General features: G+C 39.0%; 2 protein-coding genes across 4 annotated transcripts; one reads left to right on the top strand and one right to left on the bottom strand.

Moving 5' to 3' along the window:
• Positions 1-132: 132 nt before the first annotated feature.
• Positions 133-10,083, bottom strand: BBS12 (Bardet-Biedl syndrome 12). 2 transcript variants are annotated; one of them, XM_081332269.1, is made up of 4 exons: positions 9,927-10,083; positions 7,477-7,957; positions 2,878-5,038; positions 133-435 (listed from the first exon to the last, which is right to left on the bottom strand). In XM_081332269.1, the coding sequence occupies exons 3-4, from the start codon at positions 5,024-5,026 to the stop codon at positions 413-415; spliced, it is 2,172 nt and encodes a 723-aa protein (XP_081188395.1). In that variant the 5' UTR covers positions 5,027-5,038; positions 7,477-7,957; positions 9,927-10,083; the 3' UTR covers positions 133-412. The 2 variants fall into 2 exon arrangements, with proteins under 2 accessions (XP_081188395.1, XP_081188396.1); XM_081332270.1 differs by lacking the exon at positions 133-435 and having other exon boundaries at positions 2,457-5,038.
• Positions 10,084-11,864: 1,781 nt separating this feature from the next.
• LOC308670669 (uncharacterized protein) lies at positions 11,865-20,400 on the top strand. 2 transcript variants are annotated; one of them, XM_081332278.1, is made up of 6 exons: positions 11,865-11,891; positions 12,345-12,440; positions 13,690-13,848; positions 16,016-16,144; positions 16,244-16,381; positions 19,895-20,400. In XM_081332278.1, exons 3-6 carry the CDS (start codon positions 13,714-13,716, stop codon positions 19,982-19,984), a joined length of 492 nt encoding a protein of 163 aa, XP_081188404.1. In that variant the 5' UTR covers positions 11,865-11,891; positions 12,345-12,440; positions 13,690-13,713; the 3' UTR covers positions 19,985-20,400. The 2 variants fall into 2 exon arrangements, with proteins under 2 accessions (XP_081188404.1, XP_081188403.1); XM_081332277.1 differs by lacking the exon at positions 19,895-20,400 and having other exon boundaries at positions 16,244-16,564.
• Positions 20,401-21,488: the final 1,088 nt, after the last annotated feature.

Raw genomic sequence — 21,488 nt, forward strand, 5'->3', positions numbered from 1 at the left:
GAGATTGTATTTACTAAATTTATATGCCCATCTCACTATCCAAAGCAACTCTGGGCATCTAGATTGATGTCAGCCTCATGGAATAAACCAGACTGGACTCACAACCAGATGAATTAATTCTACTTTATTTGCAATGGTACACTGACAGAATCTTGTGAATCTGGAAGTACAATTCTCTCTTTCCCACATCTCCTTTATCACTGGAGAAGCTTGGGAATGTCTCTTCTGCGTTTCTTGCCCTTCCTTCTTTCCAGCTGAGGTTTTGCTGTCTTTTATCTGATCTTGGCAGCTTCAACCAGTCTCAAAATGTCTTTCCCACACTCCATGGTATCAGTATCTTCTCACTACTACTAACTCAGCCTAAATCCCAAATGAAAAAGATCTTCTTCTGGAGCTCTTTGAAGCTGAGCACTTACCACCACATCAACAAGCTTCCTAAAAAGGGAGAATAGGACACTGGACAAAGTTTTTCAAAAAAAGTCAGGTTTAGAAATGACTTCTTGAAGCGAGCTACTGCCTCCTTCAAGGCAGAGAGAACCACCTACTTCTGCAAAGAGGCATTAAACACTGCTTGGATGCAACCATATGTCATCTCCCAGGAAGGTTTGATAATCCGGGAGGGGCACAGGTCCAGAACACAGGTGGCAGAGCTCCCACCTGCAAGGACCCTGTCCTTCCCCAGGACCAACTGGCTGAAACTATGTTCAGGTAACTGAACATGCCCTAGTCACGTTCATAGGACTATCCAGCTGAAATCCAAGACAGTAATCTGAGTGATTTTTATCTGACAGATGCCTGACACAGTGGCCCCACAAGGACTTCCTTGGATTCTTCTTACCAGATAGGGGCCTGGTTACCAGGAACAGGGTTATAAGTTGTTATAAGTTGTCCAGAGTGATGTATATGAGATAGGTGGGCTTAGAACTGAGAAATACATTTTCTTTATGACTTGTTATTATCACAAAGTATGTCCTAAAGAAGGTTGTCAGCTATGTTCAGTTGGATTCATTTTTTTCTCTAGCAGTGCACCAGGAAACTCCTGCACAATTTCATGTCCAAGAGTTTTTTCATTAAAACAGTGGACATTACAGGATCCAAAAACCCAAAGCATCTGCACATATATGATTCAATATAAGGTCCCAGCTGCATGTTAATTCCTAACTACATAGAGCTTCAGGAAAAATCCCAACTTCCTTCTGAAAACCTACTGGGTCCACATCAGGCACCTGGGGCAGGCTGATAGAATAGCTCTTCTTCCCTGATGATGTGCAAATATGCTTTTATTTGATTCTCTAACTGACCTTTCTCACACTGTATGAACACAGACTGAATGAATATAGTTTTATGTGCAACAAAATTATGCTTTTTTAAATTTAAATGTTTAAGGTTAACTGTATTTAAGGGAGTAGCAAATAGCAGTATAGGTTGCCATCTGCTGGCTAAAAAGAACAGTCAGTTCTTTTTACACTCCGGTATGCTGTGTTTGATCCGTAGATCGAATTTTTTTCTCCTTTTCTTGAAGGCCTCTAATCTGTTAGGGACTTAGAACAGATATAGGAAGAAGACGGTTTCTTCACAAGAAAGGTAGGGAAAGTTTCAATGGGGGTTTGAATGTGTTGCCCTAGAAATCTTACAAACATAGATCATTAGGACCATTGTCAATGAAAGTCAAAACACCTGGATAATTCTCTAATCCATCCCAATGAAATTAATAGGGCAATTATCACAATTAGGATTTATAGTGGTTTTAATATATTACCTAGGTAGTCAAGAAACTTAGCATCATATTTCAGTACTCTTATAATAATCCTATCCCAATATTCTATATAGACTGCAAGATTTTAAGTTTGAAGGAGACTACATTTTATCTAAAGACAATTCATTAGGATCCTGTAGATTTGAACCAGGGGTTTCTTGATTCATACAGGCCAGTCTCTTGGCTTACTAGATTTTTTTTTCTAGACTATCATGCTATCTAATCAGCCACAGCCAGCAGAGTCTAAGTACACAAAAGAAAGAAAATATGTATACAAAATCCAAAGGGAAAATGGGGGAAGAGTGGAGAATATCTATTTCCCCCTCTTTTTCTTTCTAAAATTGTCAGGGTTTTTCTGGGGGTGGGTGGGGGAGGGCATGCCTTCACATCTCTCATTGATCTTGGTGTCATTTAGATACCATCATAGTGCCCTACAGTGAGCACATTAGGAAGATTATGAGAAAAGAAAATCAGCTAGACTCAGAAGTTGAATACTGTTTTGTAATAGCTCAGGCTATGTAAGTGTGCCTTACTATACTACAGGTTTCTAGAAAGTCCTCTCAGACTTGAAACTGGGTCTGTATAAGAGATTATGTATGCATACAGATTTTCAGAACAGCAATAACCTCAAAACTTTTAAGTCAAAACAGAACAGAAAAAATGAAGTATAATTTCTATTTAAAAGATTATTTTTCAGAGCTTATTGCTTACACATATTCTGTACATACAACCACTTTAAAAACCTTGTTTTACACTCTAAATGTAAGCATTTATTAAAACAAATTTAAGGAACATCTTGATACAAACATTGCTTTTAAAAGTACCTTTTCTATGCTGTTGAGCTCTTTAATATTTCTGTTTGATAAGACAAAATTTTCATAGAATTAAAGGGGTTTAAGGAAACCAGAGTTACAATTTATACTGAAATAATGGCAATGAGTCTTTCACAAACTAAACTCATTCCCTGAGGGTGAACTTTATGAAACAAAGGTTCCATAATTCTGGACTGTATTTTCAGAGACATTTTTGCTGTTGATTTTGCCCACAAATACTATTAATAGCTATTAATAGTGTTAATTGACCATTAACAGCAACAGAGTCCTATAAAAACAGGAAGTCACCTGAGTCTTGTGATTTCAACAATTCATCCTTCTTTGGGCCTGCAATAATTTCAGCATCAGTCTGAAGGACCAAGAGCACCAATTGTAGAGCTCTGCGCCAAGCTTCTATCTTAGCAGTAATATTGTCACACACTTTCAAAGCCCTTCCACTTATAATAGAATGTTCAATGGTTATTCCTATCTTTCCCTTCCTAAATTCCTCCAAGATGTAGGCTGATAGTGAATCATACATGGCTGCTCTTCTGAGATGCTGCTGGATGACAGTGCTGGTTTCAAACTCTGATGTACAATTTGCTACATTACCCATGACAGCAAAAAGGTACTGGCGCCAACCACTTGCCAAAACACTAAGTACCAATGATTTATATTGTTCTGAAGATTTTGTAAACCAGGAAGAGGCAAAATGAAGCTGGCTTGTAGAGTTTGGGATTGCTTTTTCCAGTTTTTCAAGAAAACCAAGGCATAGGAGCTCAACTGCACCACCTCCTGGAAAAACAGCCTGATCAAGAAGTGCATGATGCAGACGATACGCACAGGTCCAAAACTGATCTTCTATGGCTTGCATCTTTGACATAAAAGGGCAACAGAGCACAACTGTTACCAATCGAAGTCCTTCTGCTGTTAAAGCAAGTGGGATTTGGCCACTGACCTCCACCAAATTTAATTCCAGAGTTCCATAGAGATTCACACATATGCCTTTGACAATGCAATCCTCATTCACTTGACTGATATAAGTCACTATCTCAGCTCTCATAATATTACTAAAAGCTCTCAACACATTATGGTCCACATGATTAATTATCACTATTTTATGTAGGAGACATTTTTCTTCTAGAATTTCACATGTGTCACCATGTACCAAAATTAAATTAATATTAGACTGAATCAAAATGTCTAGTATAGAATCAACCCATAAGCTTGAGCTTTCCTTTGAATGAGACATATTTTCTGAAAATATGCTCATATTCTCTAACCTGTTAAACCCTAAATGGTGACAAGTTTCAGTTAGATCACCATTTATAAGAATAACACGAATAGGCATATCCTGAAATTGCTTCATAGCAGCAGCTTTTGCTGGACATACAAGCGTGATAAAGCCAGGGTAAACACATGAATGACTTTCAGATATTCCTGATAAACAGCATGTCACAATTTCTGAAATATTAAATTGGAAAGGACAGGTATCATTTTTTTGATTGGCACCTGGAAGCTGGAATTTGAGAATGCCCTGTATCAGTTTTGTGGCAGATTCATTTCCATGGCTAAGAGATAATGCTAGTTGTCCCAAATAACTGAATTTGTCAAAAGGTTTTGGGCATCCATCCAGATGTATTGTTTGTTGTGCTGGCTGACATTTATTTACATCGCTAAAGTATCTACTGTGGGTTAATTTGGATCTTGTGTTATAAGTCAATACATCCAAATGACAATTACGCAAATCAGAGTTTTTCTGAATCATTGTCTTGCAAACACTGAAAACAAAATTGCTGCTCATTGACTCAGATAGTAAACATTTTGTACTGTTGATGATGGGTGTGCCTGGATTGATATCATTTGTTTGCTCGATCATATGATCTTCTGATTTTTCTTCTGATAGTTCATTTTTAAGCAGATTTAAAATACTAGTGCCAGACTTGCTACCTGTTTTCTTAATGTCTGTAAACTGCCTTCCAGAGGGGCTAAAGCTACTGTTGATAAGGCTCAAGTCACCGCATTCTATAGGAATATCCTTTAGCTCTTGCTGTATGTTGTGTAGTGATAATGTAATAGACTGCACTTGTTCAATGCAATAATCCAGACCTTCAGACATTATAGCTACTATGAGTGAAAGTGGAACATCATGTTGAAGGCACTCAAGTACAGCATTGCTCCATGCACCAACGAGAAAGAGCAGAGTGGTCATCCCTGTTTTAAAATCTTTGTTCTGTGCTTGGATGGCTTCATTAAGAAGCTGCCCCACAGCACTGTTTAAGTCCATGTTTTCAAGAAGTCTTAGTGGAGAGCAAATCAACACACCACCAGGAATACTTTCATCAACTATAAATTTGGACAATTTCATGGGTCCTAAAAGTGTCCGTCCAGTGGAAGCCAAACCTGAAAGTTGTTGCAGACCAATATGTCTCTTTCTGTTCACATTTCTGAAAGCCATGTTCCACGAAAGCTGCAAACAAAACACAGATTTGTTGCTTCTGCCTTTTAATTGTTTTGGCTTTTATGTTACCCTTTGGACACTGCTGATATGTCTCTCAGAGATAAAGCTGTACCCAGTTTAGACAATTCTATATCCCATAGAAATTAGTTGGTTCATGTGGCCAAATACTGGATAAATGAAATGCTAGCTTTAGCACTAAGGAATGAACCTTAACCAAATGTATTGGGATTAGGTAAAGGTAAAGGTTCTTCTGCACATGCGTACTAGTCATTTCCAACTCTAGGAGCCAATGCTCATCTCCATTTCAAAGCCAAAGAGCCAGCGCTTGTCCAAGGACGTCTCCGTGGTCATGTGGCCGGCATGACTAGATGCCAAAGGCACACGGAACACTGTTACCTTCCCACTGTAGTGGTCCCTATTTTTCTACTTGCATTTTTACGTGCTTTCGAACTGCTAGGTTGGCAGAAGCTGGGACGAGTAACAGGCGCTCACTCTGTTACACGGCACTCAGGATTTGACCCGCCAAACTGCCGACCTTTTGATCAACAAGCTCAGCATCCTAACCCACTGAGCCACCACGTCCCTCGTATTGGGATTAGTAAGGACTTACCGTAATTGGGAAATTAAAAGGTAAAGGGTTAGGGTTAGGGACGCAGTGGCTCAGTGGGTTAGGACGCTGAGCTTGTCGATCAGAAGGTCAGCAGTTTGGGGGGTCGAATCACAAGTGCCACGTAACAGTGAGCACCTGTTACTCGTCCCAGCTTCTGCCAACCTAGCAGTTCAAAAGCACGTAAAAATGCAAGTAGAAAAATAGGGACCACTACGGTGGGAAGGTAACAGCGTTCCGTGCGCCTTTGGCATCTAGTCATGCCGGCCACATGACTACGGACATGTCCTCGGACAAGCGCTGGCTCTTCGGCTTTGAAACGGAGATGAGCACCGGCCCCTAGAGTTGGAAACGACTAGCATGCATGTGCGGGGCAACCTTTACCTTTAATTGGGAAATTGGCTTATTATTGGTGGAGTGATAGGAAGCAATAAAGACCAGACTCCATTGCCAGAAATTGGCACTATTAATTCAAGCATTATCCATTACACTGAAAAACACAACCATTGGAAGTTTAGCAGTGCACTTGATCTTTGAGCAACAGCAAGGTGGGACCAGACAAAACTAAATTTGATTTGCTGTTAATTTAATAAGACTAATACGATTATTTCACCTTTATTTCTCCTCTTCTGTCACAATTTTAATGTCCCTTTTTAACTTAGACTCTGGGGACTTTACAAGAGCCCTATGTAATCTTGGGCCACCAAGATCCCTGCAATACAATTTGCTTATAGAAGAAATATACTGTATGAATGATTTTGTTTCTATCTCTTCATGGCTCTAAACCACAAGATAATTAGACTCCATCAAAAATTAAATAGTTATTTCTTTTTCTAAGACAAAGAGGAAGAACTGCTTCCAGAACACTGCCATCTTTTTTAAAAAAACAAAAACCAAACAATTTATACATGCATGGTGTTACAGTTAACTCAAATGAAAAAAAAGCTGCTTTGATTTCTGGTTTTGCTCTGAGTAGGCATGCAAGCAGATTCTCTTTGTACTAAAATCAAAGTTAGTGCAGTCTCTTTCTCCCATTCTTCTGGCAGATGAATAGAGTAGGCCTGTAGAGCCTTCCAAAAATTAGAATTATGCATGGTCATATCTATTGCATTTGCTAATAAATGCTTTGGACATATTTTTAAAGTAATCAACATCTTTATTAGCTTGGAAGGTTCTTAGATATATGCATGAATACAGAAGGAAGAAAAAATATACAGCACAAAACTGGTTAGTTCTTCTAGCATTTTTTCTTGGCAACTTTCTTTGCTCATAATCTAGATTTGTTTGGCTATCTGTGTACTATCAGTCTTTTCCCTAGACAACTTTTTAAAACAGAATCGTCAATGCAATTGTCTTAATTTCACATAAAAATAACGAAATTACATTGCTCTTTTTAGAACCAACAAAACTTTTCAAAGAATATACAAGAAACAACATTTAGCCTGGGTTCCCAGAACACACTACACTGAAATGCAATCAGCTAGTTTGTGGCTCAGTGTGTTGTAAAAATCCATTGTGGTGGCTGCATGACTTGAAGCACTGGGTAAATAATTTCATTAACCAGGACTAGCACTTTATGCATTATAGTATATGAGAAGAAACTTTCTCTATATTGGGGAGAGCTGAATAACTGAAATATTATTCACGTAAGAAAGCAGCTGTACAAGAGTACTGTCAGCTGTTGCAAAGGTGCAGAAGTGTCTAGATTGGAAAGGTTTATGTCCCACTATTGGTGTTGCATAGCAACAGTAAGACCTACTCATCACCACTTGGGCTCATCCACATCATCTGAATTTCTACCCCTTCCCTTCAATCCTTTAGAAAACAATGTAAACTTTACCTAATTGTCTTCAGTTCAGCAGGCCATGAATAGAAAGAACATCCTGAGATGTGCAGTGCTTACTCTCCTTTCTCCCAACTGATCAACAGAAAATCATCCTCCATTGTCTCTATCTCCTACCTGCCAATAGTCCTGCAGTAAAAAAGACTCATCTCCACTCCACACAAAAGAAAACAAATTGATAACCTTAGTCATAGTTTGTACATGTATTTTATTTGAATTTCAGATCTTATGCTGGCAGAATAAAATCTGATGGTCATTATGGTAGGGAATTTCCAAAGGTTAGGATTGACTGTAAATTATGTAAAGGACCATACTGAAATGTTTCAAAGGCTTTGATTGCCATTCCTCAGTTGCTTTTCAAAGTTCTATGAGTTCTGATGATGATATGTCAGCATGTTGGCAATTTTGTAACCAAGTACTTTTTCCAATAGATGAGACCATGGCTGCATGCTTCTATAGTGACTTGTTCAGGGAAGTTCTAAATAAGGAAGAGACCAGATGCTATACTCTCTGGAACAGCATATTTCAACCTCAGTAATTTTAAAATGCGTGGACTTCCATTCCCAGAAATCCCTAGTCAGGCAACGGAATGATATCACTAGGGTCCACAGAACCCAATGGTGCACAGGAAACTAGCTATGCTGTGATTACAAATATATTAAAGCAGAGTCACCAACAAACTCAGCACCCCAAAACAGGCAATTTGAGATCAAACAGGTCTAAAGTGGGTCCTGAAGCGTGTGGTGCTCTGGTATAAAAAGTCCTCGGGGAGGGTCAGCAGGGCACAATTCTCACTTGCTAAAACTTTTTCTGCTGACACAGTAGGAAACATTTCAGGATTGATCTACAAAATCTGCTTCAGAACCTTGGATTGCACTTTTGCTTATTTGATCAGTGGACGAGAAAATGGCATTATCTTGTTTCACTGGTCAAATGATCCACTGGTATGAAAGGGCAAACTTTAATATATAGAGAGAAAAAGGCCAGCAGTGCAAGGACCTTTTTCCCCACCAACAAGGTGAAACTGACCAATTCCCTTTTAACCCAAATTGTGTTCCCCCCACCCTCCACAAAAGGAAAGTATTGTGTAGTGGGTTTTGACCGCATGGCAGTATGAAGGACAAAGGTTCAGCATAACAGCTCTTTATTGGTGGACGTACTGAAGACGACAATAGGGGCTACCTGTACCCCCTTATATACCTGGCCAGGTACACAGATAGCCAATCCCTTTACATGGTTTTCCCGCCAGGCACTTATCCGCCAATCCTGGCACAGTACAGCACCACCTGATGGTATAATAGCGAGCCGCAGCTTGTATTTTATTAATCCCCATAGATAACAGAAAGTCCCTTTCCAGAAAGAAAAAGAAAGCCTGCTTGCTTCCCCCTGGGCAGGCGAAGGGAGGGCTACAGAAGCCGGGAAATCTACCACTTAAGGCAGGGGTCTTCAAACTTGGCCCTTTTATGACTTGTGGACTTCAACTCCCAAAATTCCTCAGCCAGGCACGCTGGCTGAGGAATTCTGGGAGTTGAAGTCCACAAGTCATAAAAGGGCCAAGTTTGAAGACCCCTGACTTAAGGCCTTGTCAACCACTATTGAGACAGAACAGTCGTCCATCACCATAGCCCAGGGGACGGAAAAGGCAGAAATCCGGGAAAGGATTTCTTCAGTTGGCTTCACTTTCTGCCCGAGGAACAAGTAGCTGCTGGCTGCCACCTGGAAGAGCTCTTCGCCCTCTTAGCTCACCCAGATGAGCGCCGCAACGCCCTTGTTAGCTGCTTAAATCAGCGTTTTCCAACCTTAGGAACTTGAAGATGCGTGGACTTCAACTCCCAGAATTCCCCAGCCAGCTATGCTGGCTGGGGAATTCTGGGAGTTGAAGTCCACGCATCTTCAAGTTCCTAAGGTTGGAAAACGCTGGCTTAAATCTATCCCCTTGCCCTCCACAACCTTCCTCCTGCCAATCCAAGAGCTCGGCGAGACTCTCGGGTTGGCTGCTCGCTTCTCCGCGCGGCAAGCGAGAAATCCCCAAGCAAGCAGCTATTTCGTCCCGTCTGCTCTGCTCTTGCCTTGCCCGACCCCTCTTTCCTCGAGGCGACAAGCCAACGATTCGGACCGCGTCCAGACCCGCTCCCAATTCTTGCGTTTCGTCGCCCCAGATTCAGGATAATATAGCGCGGGAAGCTCCCTTCCTTCTTCTCAACGCCGCCTCTGGGGAAGCAGAGACGTGGTCGAGGCAGAGCCCTCTCGCGTCACCAGAGGGAGGGACAGCGCAGCGCGAGAGTGTCAATCAGCAACACCTGCTGCTCTTTCCTCCCCCCCCCCCACCCCCGGGCACCCTTCGCCCAGTAAGGTGGGGGAGAAGTTGGGAAGAACTGGGGTGGAGGTTTTCCCAAAGGAGCGCGCCAAATATCTCCCGCGAACTGAATCGGCTTTAAAGCAATTACCTGCTCAGCTTTAGTTTCCTTGTGAATGTTAGAATCCGCGCCTTGAACCCGAGAAACTATACTAATCCTTCTTCCATGAGGGCCCCAATCTTGCCTCTCTTTGCAAAGGAGGCGCCACCGGTGACATTCCGAGCAATCACGGTCTCTGTGATGCTTGATGCTTGACCCGGACGGAAATGTCTTCTGAGCATGCTCGGTAGCATCTGAAGCTTTTGCCCGCATTCTGCCCTTACCTGAGCGAAAAGATTTTTCGAATTCTGGGATGGAAATGAAACATATATATTTCTCTCTCTCTCTCTCTCTCTCTCTCTCTCTCTCTCTCTCTCTCTCTCTCTCTCTCTCTCTCTATATATATATATATATATATATATATAGATAGATAGATAGATAGATAGATAGATAGATAGATAGATAGATAGATATATATATATATATATATATATATATATATATATATATATATATATATATATATATATATATATATATATATATATATATATATATAGATATAGATATAGATATAGATAGATAGATAGATAGATAGATATAGATATAGATTAGATAGATAGATAGATAGATAGATAGATAGATAGATAGATAGATAGATAGATAGATAGATAGATAGATAGATAGATAGATAGAGATAGATAGATATAGATATATATATAGATCTTTGGTCATTCGGGTTTGAGACCATGGGAAGTTTTTCCAACAGGAGAATAAGCATTAATATAATTCTACTGCAGCTTAAGTTCCAAAGATCTAAATAAAAGCAGGGAGTGGGATCCTAATGACAGCATTGGCTTCCACTACTTTCCTATTATTTTGAAAATTATTTTTGAAGTCTACAATATTATTTAAATACATTCTAAGCAAGAGCTCAGAAAAAGGTGTATATTTTTTTTCTGTTACATTTTAAATGTTTTAATCTTTTGTTGTGTAGTTTTAATATTTGCTTCAAAAAGTACTGATATGTTCAGGTCAGCTCATTGAAAATCGTAAATTATGTGAAATAGCAAAAAATAGCAAAAAAACGACAGGAAGTTCACTAATCAATGTTATTCTGTGATCCTCTTAAAAATATACTTTTGCTTTATCTGTCGGTTATTTCATCTAGGAACTCATTCATGTCAATAATTATTTCCCAAATCTTTGCTTTCAGTTCATACACTTGCTTGAGCTTTTTATTATTTCCGATAATCCTTCAGTTTAGTACGATCCTTATAGAAAAGTATATATATATAAACAAGAGGCTTTACAACCCTTAGTAATGATTCTGGAGGATTTTATGAAAGGCTGGAGCCAAAAAAAAAACTTTTAGAAATAAGTCTCGTGAAATCGCAATAGTTTCCAATATTATTGTTCTGATCCTGCTGAGACCTTGATAAATTTATTTTCACTGCCTGCTTCTGGTAAATGGCTAGAGTTAAGACACCAAGAACCCTGCGTTGTTACCTATGAGGGTTTGTTTGGTGTTCCTGCTGGGCCAATTTGGCTACCTTGTTGTTTCGTTAATGAAAAGTATCCCATGAAGTGGTCAAAAACCAACGTCTTATTCCGAATATTCCTACCGCAATAATCTCAGCCCAGATTGAATCCACCCTGCTACCACGTACTTCCTTGGCTTATTGCAAAATAATTCGTCAACCAGCAGCTACCCAGGGAAACCAACACTCAACCTCCTAGCGTCCTCGGGAGCGCCTCTGGTTACTAGGACGCCAGCACCTCGTTTGTTGTGTATCCAGCGGAAACGGCAACACGAGCTCCGAATGGCGTCACAAAGCCCGGCCGTCACTCGCGTTTCTTGATTGGCCTTGGTAACGAATAGACGCGAGTTTTCGCGGGAATCTTTTCTGTCATTGGACAATCCAGCCACATGGAGGCGGAACGTAATCAATTTTTGCAGGTGGTTTGGCTTGTGTGGTTTCTTGAATAAGTGAACCCAGCTATTGTAAGATAATGGTGAGTGTTTCTTTCTCCAGATTTTGGTAAAGGAAATAATATTTGTTAATCTTTTTGTAGCCTCTCTGGATCTAGTTAACCGAATTAAGTTACAGCGTCATTAAATCTCTAGTGATTCAACCTGAACCAGTGACTTTTCGGCATATTTTTCGCGCCAAATCCAGCCTGATTGGCTGTAGTAAATCTATGCCCTATTTTACTCGCGGATATTTTTAGAACTGATCAGATTTTTAAAAAGCAAGTGTTGTATCTCGATCTTCTGAATTTCTGCTGGGGGGGGGGAAGTTTCTCTACTTATTCCTGAATAAATGTGCAGAGAACTGGTGTCTTTTTGCCAGTGAGTATACGTGAGTCATAAATACCGTAAATCAAGAAATGGGTTATGAAGAAACTAGGGGCGATTTAAATAACATTTATTGTAGTAATACAGTGGATTTTGTTTTCTCTTTGCAGTTGTAATACTTGTAGTAAAAAGGCACTGCATGCGTGGATTTCAGCCATAACTTGCTGACTACACTCCAGCGGGCTGAAAATCATGGTTTATAAAACGTGTGTATTTCCGCAACACGCTCAATTAAAAGTAAACATGGCTTAGTGCCATGTATTATTCCAGTTTCCCAGTCTTATTAAAAATTGCAAATTTTTGCAGTTTATTCACATCTGTCAATTTGTTCCCCTTGAGAGGGCATACAAATGACATCTGCATGTAGTCAGCTAAAAGTAATTGAAATATAGTTTTAAGGGGGAAAATTGTTTTTGCCTACTAATATTTTTGATTCTGCTTATATCTTGAGTGCAGTACAAATGAACTGTATAAGTACCACATAGTAGTGAATATATACGCTTCAAAGCAATGTGGTATTAATAAAGAAGAATATTTGTAGGTTGAAATGAAGGGTCTTTGGTCTCATCTCGGTTGTTTACTTGCAGATGTTTCATTACCCAAACTAGGTAACATCATCAATGCTAGTAAGGAGTAAGTTTATATTCTAATGCAGACATGTCAAACACAAGGTTGATATTTGGCCCCTGGGATGCCCTGGAGATGGTGAGGGACTGTCCCCTACCAACCTAGCCTGAGCCACCTGGGCAGCCCCCAAGGCACGTGCACAGGAGGTAGTGAATGTGCGGGGGCCGACGGCGTCTGGCAGCAGGACCTGCGTAGCCCGTGGTGAATATCGGGCCAGCCCTCCATATGCAGCATTGCGGCAGCACCCAGCAGCATGTGCAATCGGGGTTGGCGGCACATGATGTGGACCACCGGACACGCCTACTCTGTCCTATCTCCGCCTGCTACTGGCCCAGTATTTGCAGCTGGCTGCACAGCCCCAGACTGTTCAGTCGAGGGGCCGGCAAGCTGTGACTGCTGACTGACACCATCAGCTCCCATGTGTTCGCTGGGCTCTGTGTGCGGGGGCTGATGGTGTCAGGTAGCTGCCCCGGCCCCTGCCTCGCCTCGCCTCACCCCTCAGGATGAGCCTCCTGCCCACCGCCCCACCCACCAGAGACCCTCTGGATCTCCCCCAACCTGCTCTACCCCCACAGGCATCCTCCCCCACTAGCAACGTCGAGGTGGCCATGCTCACCCAATTGGCTGTGACCACCCGGCCTCCCTGAGGGCACCACAATGCTGATGCAGCCCTCAATGAAATTGAATTTGACACCCCTTTTCTAGTGGTTTCCCCTGGCAGTGTTGGTGGGGCTGTCTTAGAGCTGTTTACTGTTTGTTCGGCAATATGGAATATAACTTCCGTGAAATAAATATTTCAAACTCTATTTTAACTTGCATTTACTGAAGGCATCTGGATCCAAGAAACCAAGTATGAGTGGCTCCCATCGTCGGAGAAGTAGTGGGTTAAAACATGAGCTTTCTGAAGATCAGAAGCAGGAGATCAGAGAAGCTTTTGATTTGTTTGATACTGAGGGGTGTGGTAGCATTGATATCAAAGAGCTGAAGGTATGTATTAATTTTCTTTGTCTTCTTTAACAATTTAGTTTGCTTTGGGTTTTTTTATGCTGCAATATTTTCTTACAAACCTATGATATTACCCAAAGTGGTCTATTAAGCGTTACATCAGGACTAGCTTGCAAAATCCAACTTTGCAGTTCATCGTGCCCATGGAAGCCCATTATACAGGTTGTCTTATTTTATTTTGCAGCTTCATTGCTTAAATAAGCTTTGTGTTAACTGCGATAAGAAAATAGTACAAAGCATAGGTCATACTTCAGTAAGAGAAGGATGAAGATTGGTTAGTAATTGTCAAAAACTGTTGGGTCCACAATGGCCTCTTATGGAGGGAGCATACCATACATTTTGTGCTTTCTGGATCAACTCTTGTTTCTTATTTGAATCTTGAGTTCTACCAGTTACAAATATATTCAGGAGTGCCTGGAGCAGGGGTAGGCAACCTTGGCTCTTTTATGACTTGTGGACTTCAACTCCCAGAATTCCTAAGCCAGCTGGCTCAGGAATTCTGGGAGTTGAAGTCCACGAGTCATAAAAGAGCCAAGGTTGCCTACCCCTGGCCTGGAGAAATACTGTAGGTATTGTTGTTTCAGAGATTAAAAGTTTTTAATCTTAATCTGATGTTGCATGTTGGAACATAGAACACTTTATAAAACAGTAAATGGCAAGCTAGTGACAGATTTTGTTTTCCTGGGCTCCAAGATCACCTCAGATGGGGACTGCAGCCAAGAAATTAAAAGACGCTTGCTCCTGGGTAGGAAAGCCATGGCAAATCTAGACAGCACACTAAAAAGCAGAGACATCACCCTGCCAACAAAAGTGCGTATTAGTCAAGGCTGTGGTCTTCCCAGTTGCAATGTATGGCTGTGAAATTTGGACCATAAGAAAGGCTGAGCGTCAAAGAATTGAAGCCTTTGAACTATGGTGCTGGAGAAGACTCCTGTGAGTCCCTTGGACTGCAAGGCGATCAAACCAGTCAGTCCTAGAGGAGATCAACCCTGACTGCTCTTTAGAAGGCCAGATCCTGAAGCTAAAACTCAAATACTTTGGCCACCTAATGAGAAGGAAGGACTCCCTGGAGAAGACCCTAATGCTGGGAAAGGTTGAGGGCAATAGAAGAAGGGGACAACAGAGAATGAGGTGGCTGGATGGAGTCACTGAAGCAGTAGGCGTGAGCTTAAATGGACTCCAGAAGATGGTAGACGACAGGAAGGCCTGGAGCAACGTTGTCCATGGGGGCGCGATGGGTCGGACATGACTTCCCAACGAACAACAATGTACTTGCTTAGGTCCCAAACACGGGACAAATCTTATTTCCTGTTTCAGCCTAACCCAAGGCCATCCACAGGCAGTAGCCACAGCAGTGGCAGCTCATATTTGTGTAAATCTCAGAAGGGTATGGCTGACTGATGAGAACAAATAAGTTTGAAATGATCATATCTGTCTCCCTTTATTCTTTGTTAGCAAGCCAAAAAATTTACATACACACACACACACGAACAACAACAAAATGGCAAGCATGTGCTGTTTTCCCAGCCTTGATGCAGCTATCTTTTTGGAGAGAAAGGGAGAGGGAGACAGCAGTCTCAGGGAAGCAACAGAAAATCGTAAATTAGAGTTTGTAAAATATAGGGAAATGAAATTGCATGGAAATTATTAAACCAACAGAATAAGAAATATAATAACAATAGGACAATTTCCATGGATTAGAGATAAACCGAAAACAAGCTAATTGCAGATCCCTATCCCTACAGTGAGAATCGAGGAGTAAAAGCAGTAAAAGATTTAAGAATTATTTATGGCTGTATATTCCTTTAATGGGATGTGCTTTGTAAGAACTGTATAAAAACTGTGTAAAAGATACAGACAGATGTTTAGCATAGGCTAGAGTAATTCCCACAGCAAAATAGGCAGCAAATAAAGTTAACAAATAAATAAATGAATACATTATTCTGTGTGGAATAAAGCTTTGCAAAGATCTCTACGTCTGGTGGAACTCAATTTGGCGGAGCATACCACGTTAAGAACCTATAGAATTCCTGGGACACTAATGGGACTAACACTTCTTTAATCAGGAGCAACTTTTTTAGGCAGACAGGCTTGTAGGTAATTTTCAAGTGTGTATTGGATATACAAGTTATTAGCTTTTATATTGCAGGTTGCAATGCGTGCTCTTGGTTTTGAGCCAAAGAAAGAAGAAATTAAAAAGATGATAGCAGACATTGGGAAAGATGGAAGCAGCACCCTAAACTTTGAAGACTTTTTAAAAATGATGACCACAAAAATGGTAACATGATTTTACTATCATTATAGAGAGATGTAAGATGCTTAGGGGTGTTTTGGTTTTTTGTTTTTTTTTTAACTTTCTTACCTTTGTTTTTGTAAGAATGAAAAAGATTCTAAAGAAGAAATTCTGAAAGCTTTCCGACTGTTTGATGATGATGGTACAGGCAAGATTTCCTTTAAAAACCTAAAGCGAGTTTCCAAAGAACTTGGGGAAAATTTAACAGATGAAGAACTGCAGGTAACTGTTCAGCTTTGCATAGCATATTGGGCTTTTATATCATGCCATCTAAGAGTTGTAATTCGTCCTCTTTATTGGTTTCTAATAAAAGTTTATCTTCAGCCTTTGATTCATTTTTAGTGATTGGTCTTTCCAGTGTTGTTTTCCTGTGTTGTTAAACTATTGAGTCTTATTTTATTTACTTTTTCAGTACACTTCCCTTAAGTTCTGAATTAGCTGCTAATAGACAATTTGTGTTTTTTAATGCAAATTTTATTATTTTAATCCTTCAGTTTACAAAGTGGAAGACAATTCAAAATGTGACCAGAACTTAAAAAGTGAATAAAAGCAAAACAAAAAGAGAGAATAATTAAAAAGATATAAATCAGTTTTAGCTTTATTTATTAAATTTATATGCCCTCTATCAAATAACTGGGTAGGTTATAATGCCATAAATAACAGAATAAAACACTTAAGATTAAAAACATCAAAACATTGGGTGCTAAATTAAAATATTGAAATTAATAAAAGTTGATAAAAGGAACTCGTGCATAGATGGAGTAGAGGTGGAATCTTCTTGATATCTTCTTGATACGCTGTGTTACTGATCTACATCTTGTTAGTTCCATTGAAGAGTCTGAAATTAGATTGGGGCACCTCAGTAAGGAGTTGATACTTTATTTTTTTAAAAAATAGATATTTTATTTGTTTTTAAACTAACAATCTCCAGTGCCTGGTGTACAGCGTGTTGTCTTGGTTTATATTTTAACAAAAAAAGGACAATAACGATTAATTAACAATAATAACTAAATTTGATAATTCCATAATTAATATATTGATTGATGATACATTTCTTTGATCTTCCCTTCTCCCATTTGTATTCTCCTTCTTCAACATTAGCCAAAATATAATTAATATTTTCAATATATAAATAATTAGATATAGGCATTTTTTATATTTATACAAATAATAATCTCTATAAATAAAACCTTTTTTCCAGCTTATTTTATTCTCATAATCATCATTTCTTTAGTTCCGCATGCATCCTATTTTTATAATTTTTGTTCTCTTAAATTCCCTTATATTCAATCCAATTCTTATCAGTCATAATTTCTTCATATTAGTCATCTAACTCCAATTTTTCCCATTTAGGTACATCATCGCAATATTTTATATCATGTATTATAGAAATACTATACTTTTATCTATCTTATAGTATCTAGATATAACATACTATTTTAACATTTCATAGATTATAAAACATACTATATTACTTAAATCTTTTATCCTTCTTATAAGGCCCCTTTTAGCCATATTCAAACAAATGTTCTTTTAGCCATATTCAAACAAATGTTTATTCAGGTAATGGTCCATCTGGTAGGGCGAGTCAAATCTCTTGTATCTGTCTCTTGTCGTCTTTTGCCGAGTAATTTTCCAAGTTGATGTAATCCACTTACCCAGCAGTTCTTGTATTTTTACCAATTTTGTTGGGAATACAAACGATGAAGTAAGTAAGATAAAGACTTTCTGTCTCCCAAACTTTGATGGTGCTCTTGATATTTCCATTTTTCTTGTTGTATCAGAACCTTGTGGATTTTTTCCTGCTTGTGTCAAATTGTAATTCTTTTCCTTTGTTATTTTGTCAATTTGATCATACTCTTGTAATTAGTAGTCTGCTGTCTGATTTATTTGTTCATTTGTTGTTATTTCCTGGGTGTTCTTTAACTGTAGATTTAGATTGGAAATATGCTTATTTACATCATCAAAGTTGTTTCAGATTTCCTCATGGTTTGAGTCTATTGTCATTTTTATTTGTCCTAACATTACATATATTTCCTCCTGGAAAGTATTTATGTAGCCTTGAAGTATTGCTTCTGGAGGCCCTTGATTTTCCAGGCTAAGTCCTTCAGGAGAAAATATTGAATGTGACATCCTTTCATTTTTCAATACATATGTGATATCCATGTTGTCTCCCCCTTCAAATAATCTTTCATCATTGTTTTAATTCAAAAGTCAATTTATCAGTCAGTCAAAGTTACAGTTCAGTGAGTTAAGCCACTTTAAATCCTTCCTGCAGATTCTCCTCTAAAAGATTAGCCAAAAAGCCAAAGTTTTTCTTTTCCATAAACAGTTCTTAGATTTAAGCAACATTCCAAGTGTTTTTTTCTGTTTCAAAAACTTTTTAATCTTATAGCTGGCTCTTTCTTTGTTCCCAGCTGTCTTCAAGGTTATTTGCAATGCAAAGAACAACTTTTTCTTTGTTTCTAGGCATTCTGCCAATTTCTGAGTCCTTATTGTTAGTGTTCTATTCTCTGATTCTCCACTAGATGTCAGCAGTTATTTCTTTTTTCAGTTTTTCTTTCAATCAAAAAGTTATTTTTGTTATATATTTTTATAATTCCATCAAAAAAAATTTAGGGTATAATCTTGACAATTTTTTAGTTCCTAGATTTGTCCAGTGAAGTATTTTAAATCAAATTTTAGCATATATCTTTCCTCCTTTAATATTAATTTGCCGCTTCTGTCGGAAGGAGGATATAGTCCCCTTCCTTCACTTCTGGAGGTTTTTTTGCTTTGGGGATCTTTTCAAGGATTTAGATATTAGATAGAAGAAAGAAGATCAGTACTCTCACCAATTCCAAACACGTTCATTGATGTTCGGGTTCGTGCTCTGGGACTTTGGCTGCAAGCAGCTTGGGCTAGACGCTGATCTCACGCTAGCCTTTCTCCTGTCAGGTTCGAAGTGCTTTCCCCGGATCAAACGAAGCAATTGCCATCACTTTGTGATCAGTGGGGCACCCCTCCTTCACGGTCATCTCTTCGGGGCAACTTCGGACCTTTCTAGGGTCCCCCAAGCAGGAAGAAAGTAGCTGTGGGGAGCAGATCCACTCTCGCTCGGCCATGTGCTGCGGGCAAAAAACCGGAAGTCCCAGGAGTTGATATTTTAATAGGTTTTCAACAAGTTAAGAATTACAGAAGCTTATAACCTGCTTAAATATTGTTGTTCAGTTATGCTTTATCAGAGTTTATAGAATAATAAAAAAGAGCATGTGATGCCTTACACAAAACGAGCATGTTTAGTGTGCATTTAGAGACGATACACTGTTACAGAATGAACTCCATCCGGACAGTTTTCTATTTTTTTCTTTCTCCTGTGTGGTATTCAACATTCCAAGGTCATTGTATATATTCTGTGAAAAATAGCCTGTATTTATCCCTCCTCCTTAGACAGTTTTTCCTGAATAATATGACTATTTCTACAGACAGAGGATTTTATCAAGCCTAATGTCTCTGTCACTGGTAGAAGGGTGGTGCCATTTTTCATATGTTAAGTGATACAAATACTTATAAATTCATTCTTACATATAACTTTACATATAACTGTAACTTCTTACAGTATATATAACTCCTATAACGTGAAGTTTAAACATAAAAGTTATAAGTTAACACTGAAAGTCTGTTTCATGAACGTAGTGTCAGATGCTTCTAGAACAGTGCCTAATCTTCAGTGGTTCTCCTCCCCTTACTTCCCAGGAAATGATAGATGAAGCTGATCGTGATGGAGATGGAGAAATAAATGAGGAAGAATTCTTGAAAATCATGAAGAAGACGAATCTATATTAATGGTTCTTTATCTTTAACAATGACTTGAAAGTTATAAACGTGTTTACTGTTTTATAATGTACAAAAGGGTATCTGGTCGGGAGGGATTTTTTAAATCAGAAATTTATAGTTTATATCATTGTGATAAAGTAATGATTCATGCATGCTAGAAAGCTTGTAGCACCTAAGAAACCAGGCCTGTTATTTCCTTAATTTGAAGGACATGATAAAACTATTTTGAGAATAAAGTTACATTGTAATATGCATCCATTGGATCATACTTGGCACTTACAATTGAATAAAAATTTGCTTTACCCGGCCATGAAAAGTTTAGAAAATGACTAATCTACAGTTTACAACAGTTCATTTAGTAACAATTCAAAGTTACAATGGCACTTGAGAAAGTGACTTATGACCATTTTTCACACTTATGACCTTTGTAGCAGCCCCATGATCATGTGATTAAAATTCAGATGCTTGGCAACTGACTCATACTTATGACGGTTGCAGTATCCCAGGATCATGTGATCACTTTTTGCAACCTTTTGATAAACAAAATCAGTGGGGAAGCCAGATTCACTTAACAACCGTAGTACCAACTTATCTGCAGTAATTCATTTAACAACTGTGGGAAGAAATGTCGTAAAATGGGGCAAAACTCACTTAACAAATATCTCATTTAACTGAAATTTTAGGCTCAATTGTGTCATAAGTCGAGGAGTACCTGTAGTAGTTTTTCTGTTTTGTATTGCTATAAGCATCGAGTCTAATTTTATGAAAAAGTATAGTGAGAGGAAATTAGGGAACATTAGGTAAATGTGTATATGTCTGTCTGTGTCTGAATCCCTTTAAGTCAGTGTTTACTCCTGATGACTGCTGAACAAGTCCCTGCAGTTATCTTAGCAATATTTTCAGACGCCTTCAAAAAGAGGAAACTACAGGCCAATCATCCTGTCATCGATTCCTGAGAAAATCCTGGAAAAGATAAACAGTGGATTTGTGCACACCTAGAAATGAACAAAGTGATTACTAGAAGCCAGCATGATCATGTTTGGCATGACCTGCTTTTAACAAACCTTACTCTCTTTGTTGATAATGACTACATTAGTGGACCAGGCAAATGCTGTGGATATAGTAAACTTAGATTTCAGTAAGGCATTTGGTAATGCAGATCACAGCCTACTTGTTGGTAAGATAGGACAGTGTGGGATAGACTGAATCACCACCAGATGGGTTTGCAGTTGGCTGACCAAATGCACTCAGCATGTAGTCCTCATCAGAACTACACGGAAGGAAGCACGCAGTGGAGTATCTCAAGGTTTTGTCTTAGGCTCAGTGCTCTTCAACATCTTCATAAATGATCTAGATGGGGGAATACAAGGGGTGCTCATCAAATTTACAGACACCACCAAGCTGTGAGAAATTGCTCACGTTTTAGAAGATAAGATTCATAAGGAATTTGACAGACTTGAACACTGGACTCTATCCAACAAAATGCAATTTAGTGGTGAGAAAAGTAAGATTT

This window comes from Vipera berus (assembly GCF_964194415.1).
Source record: "Vipera berus genome assembly, chromosome: 7".
Classification (NCBI taxonomy): Eukaryota; Metazoa; Chordata; class Lepidosauria; order Squamata; family Viperidae; genus Vipera; species Vipera berus.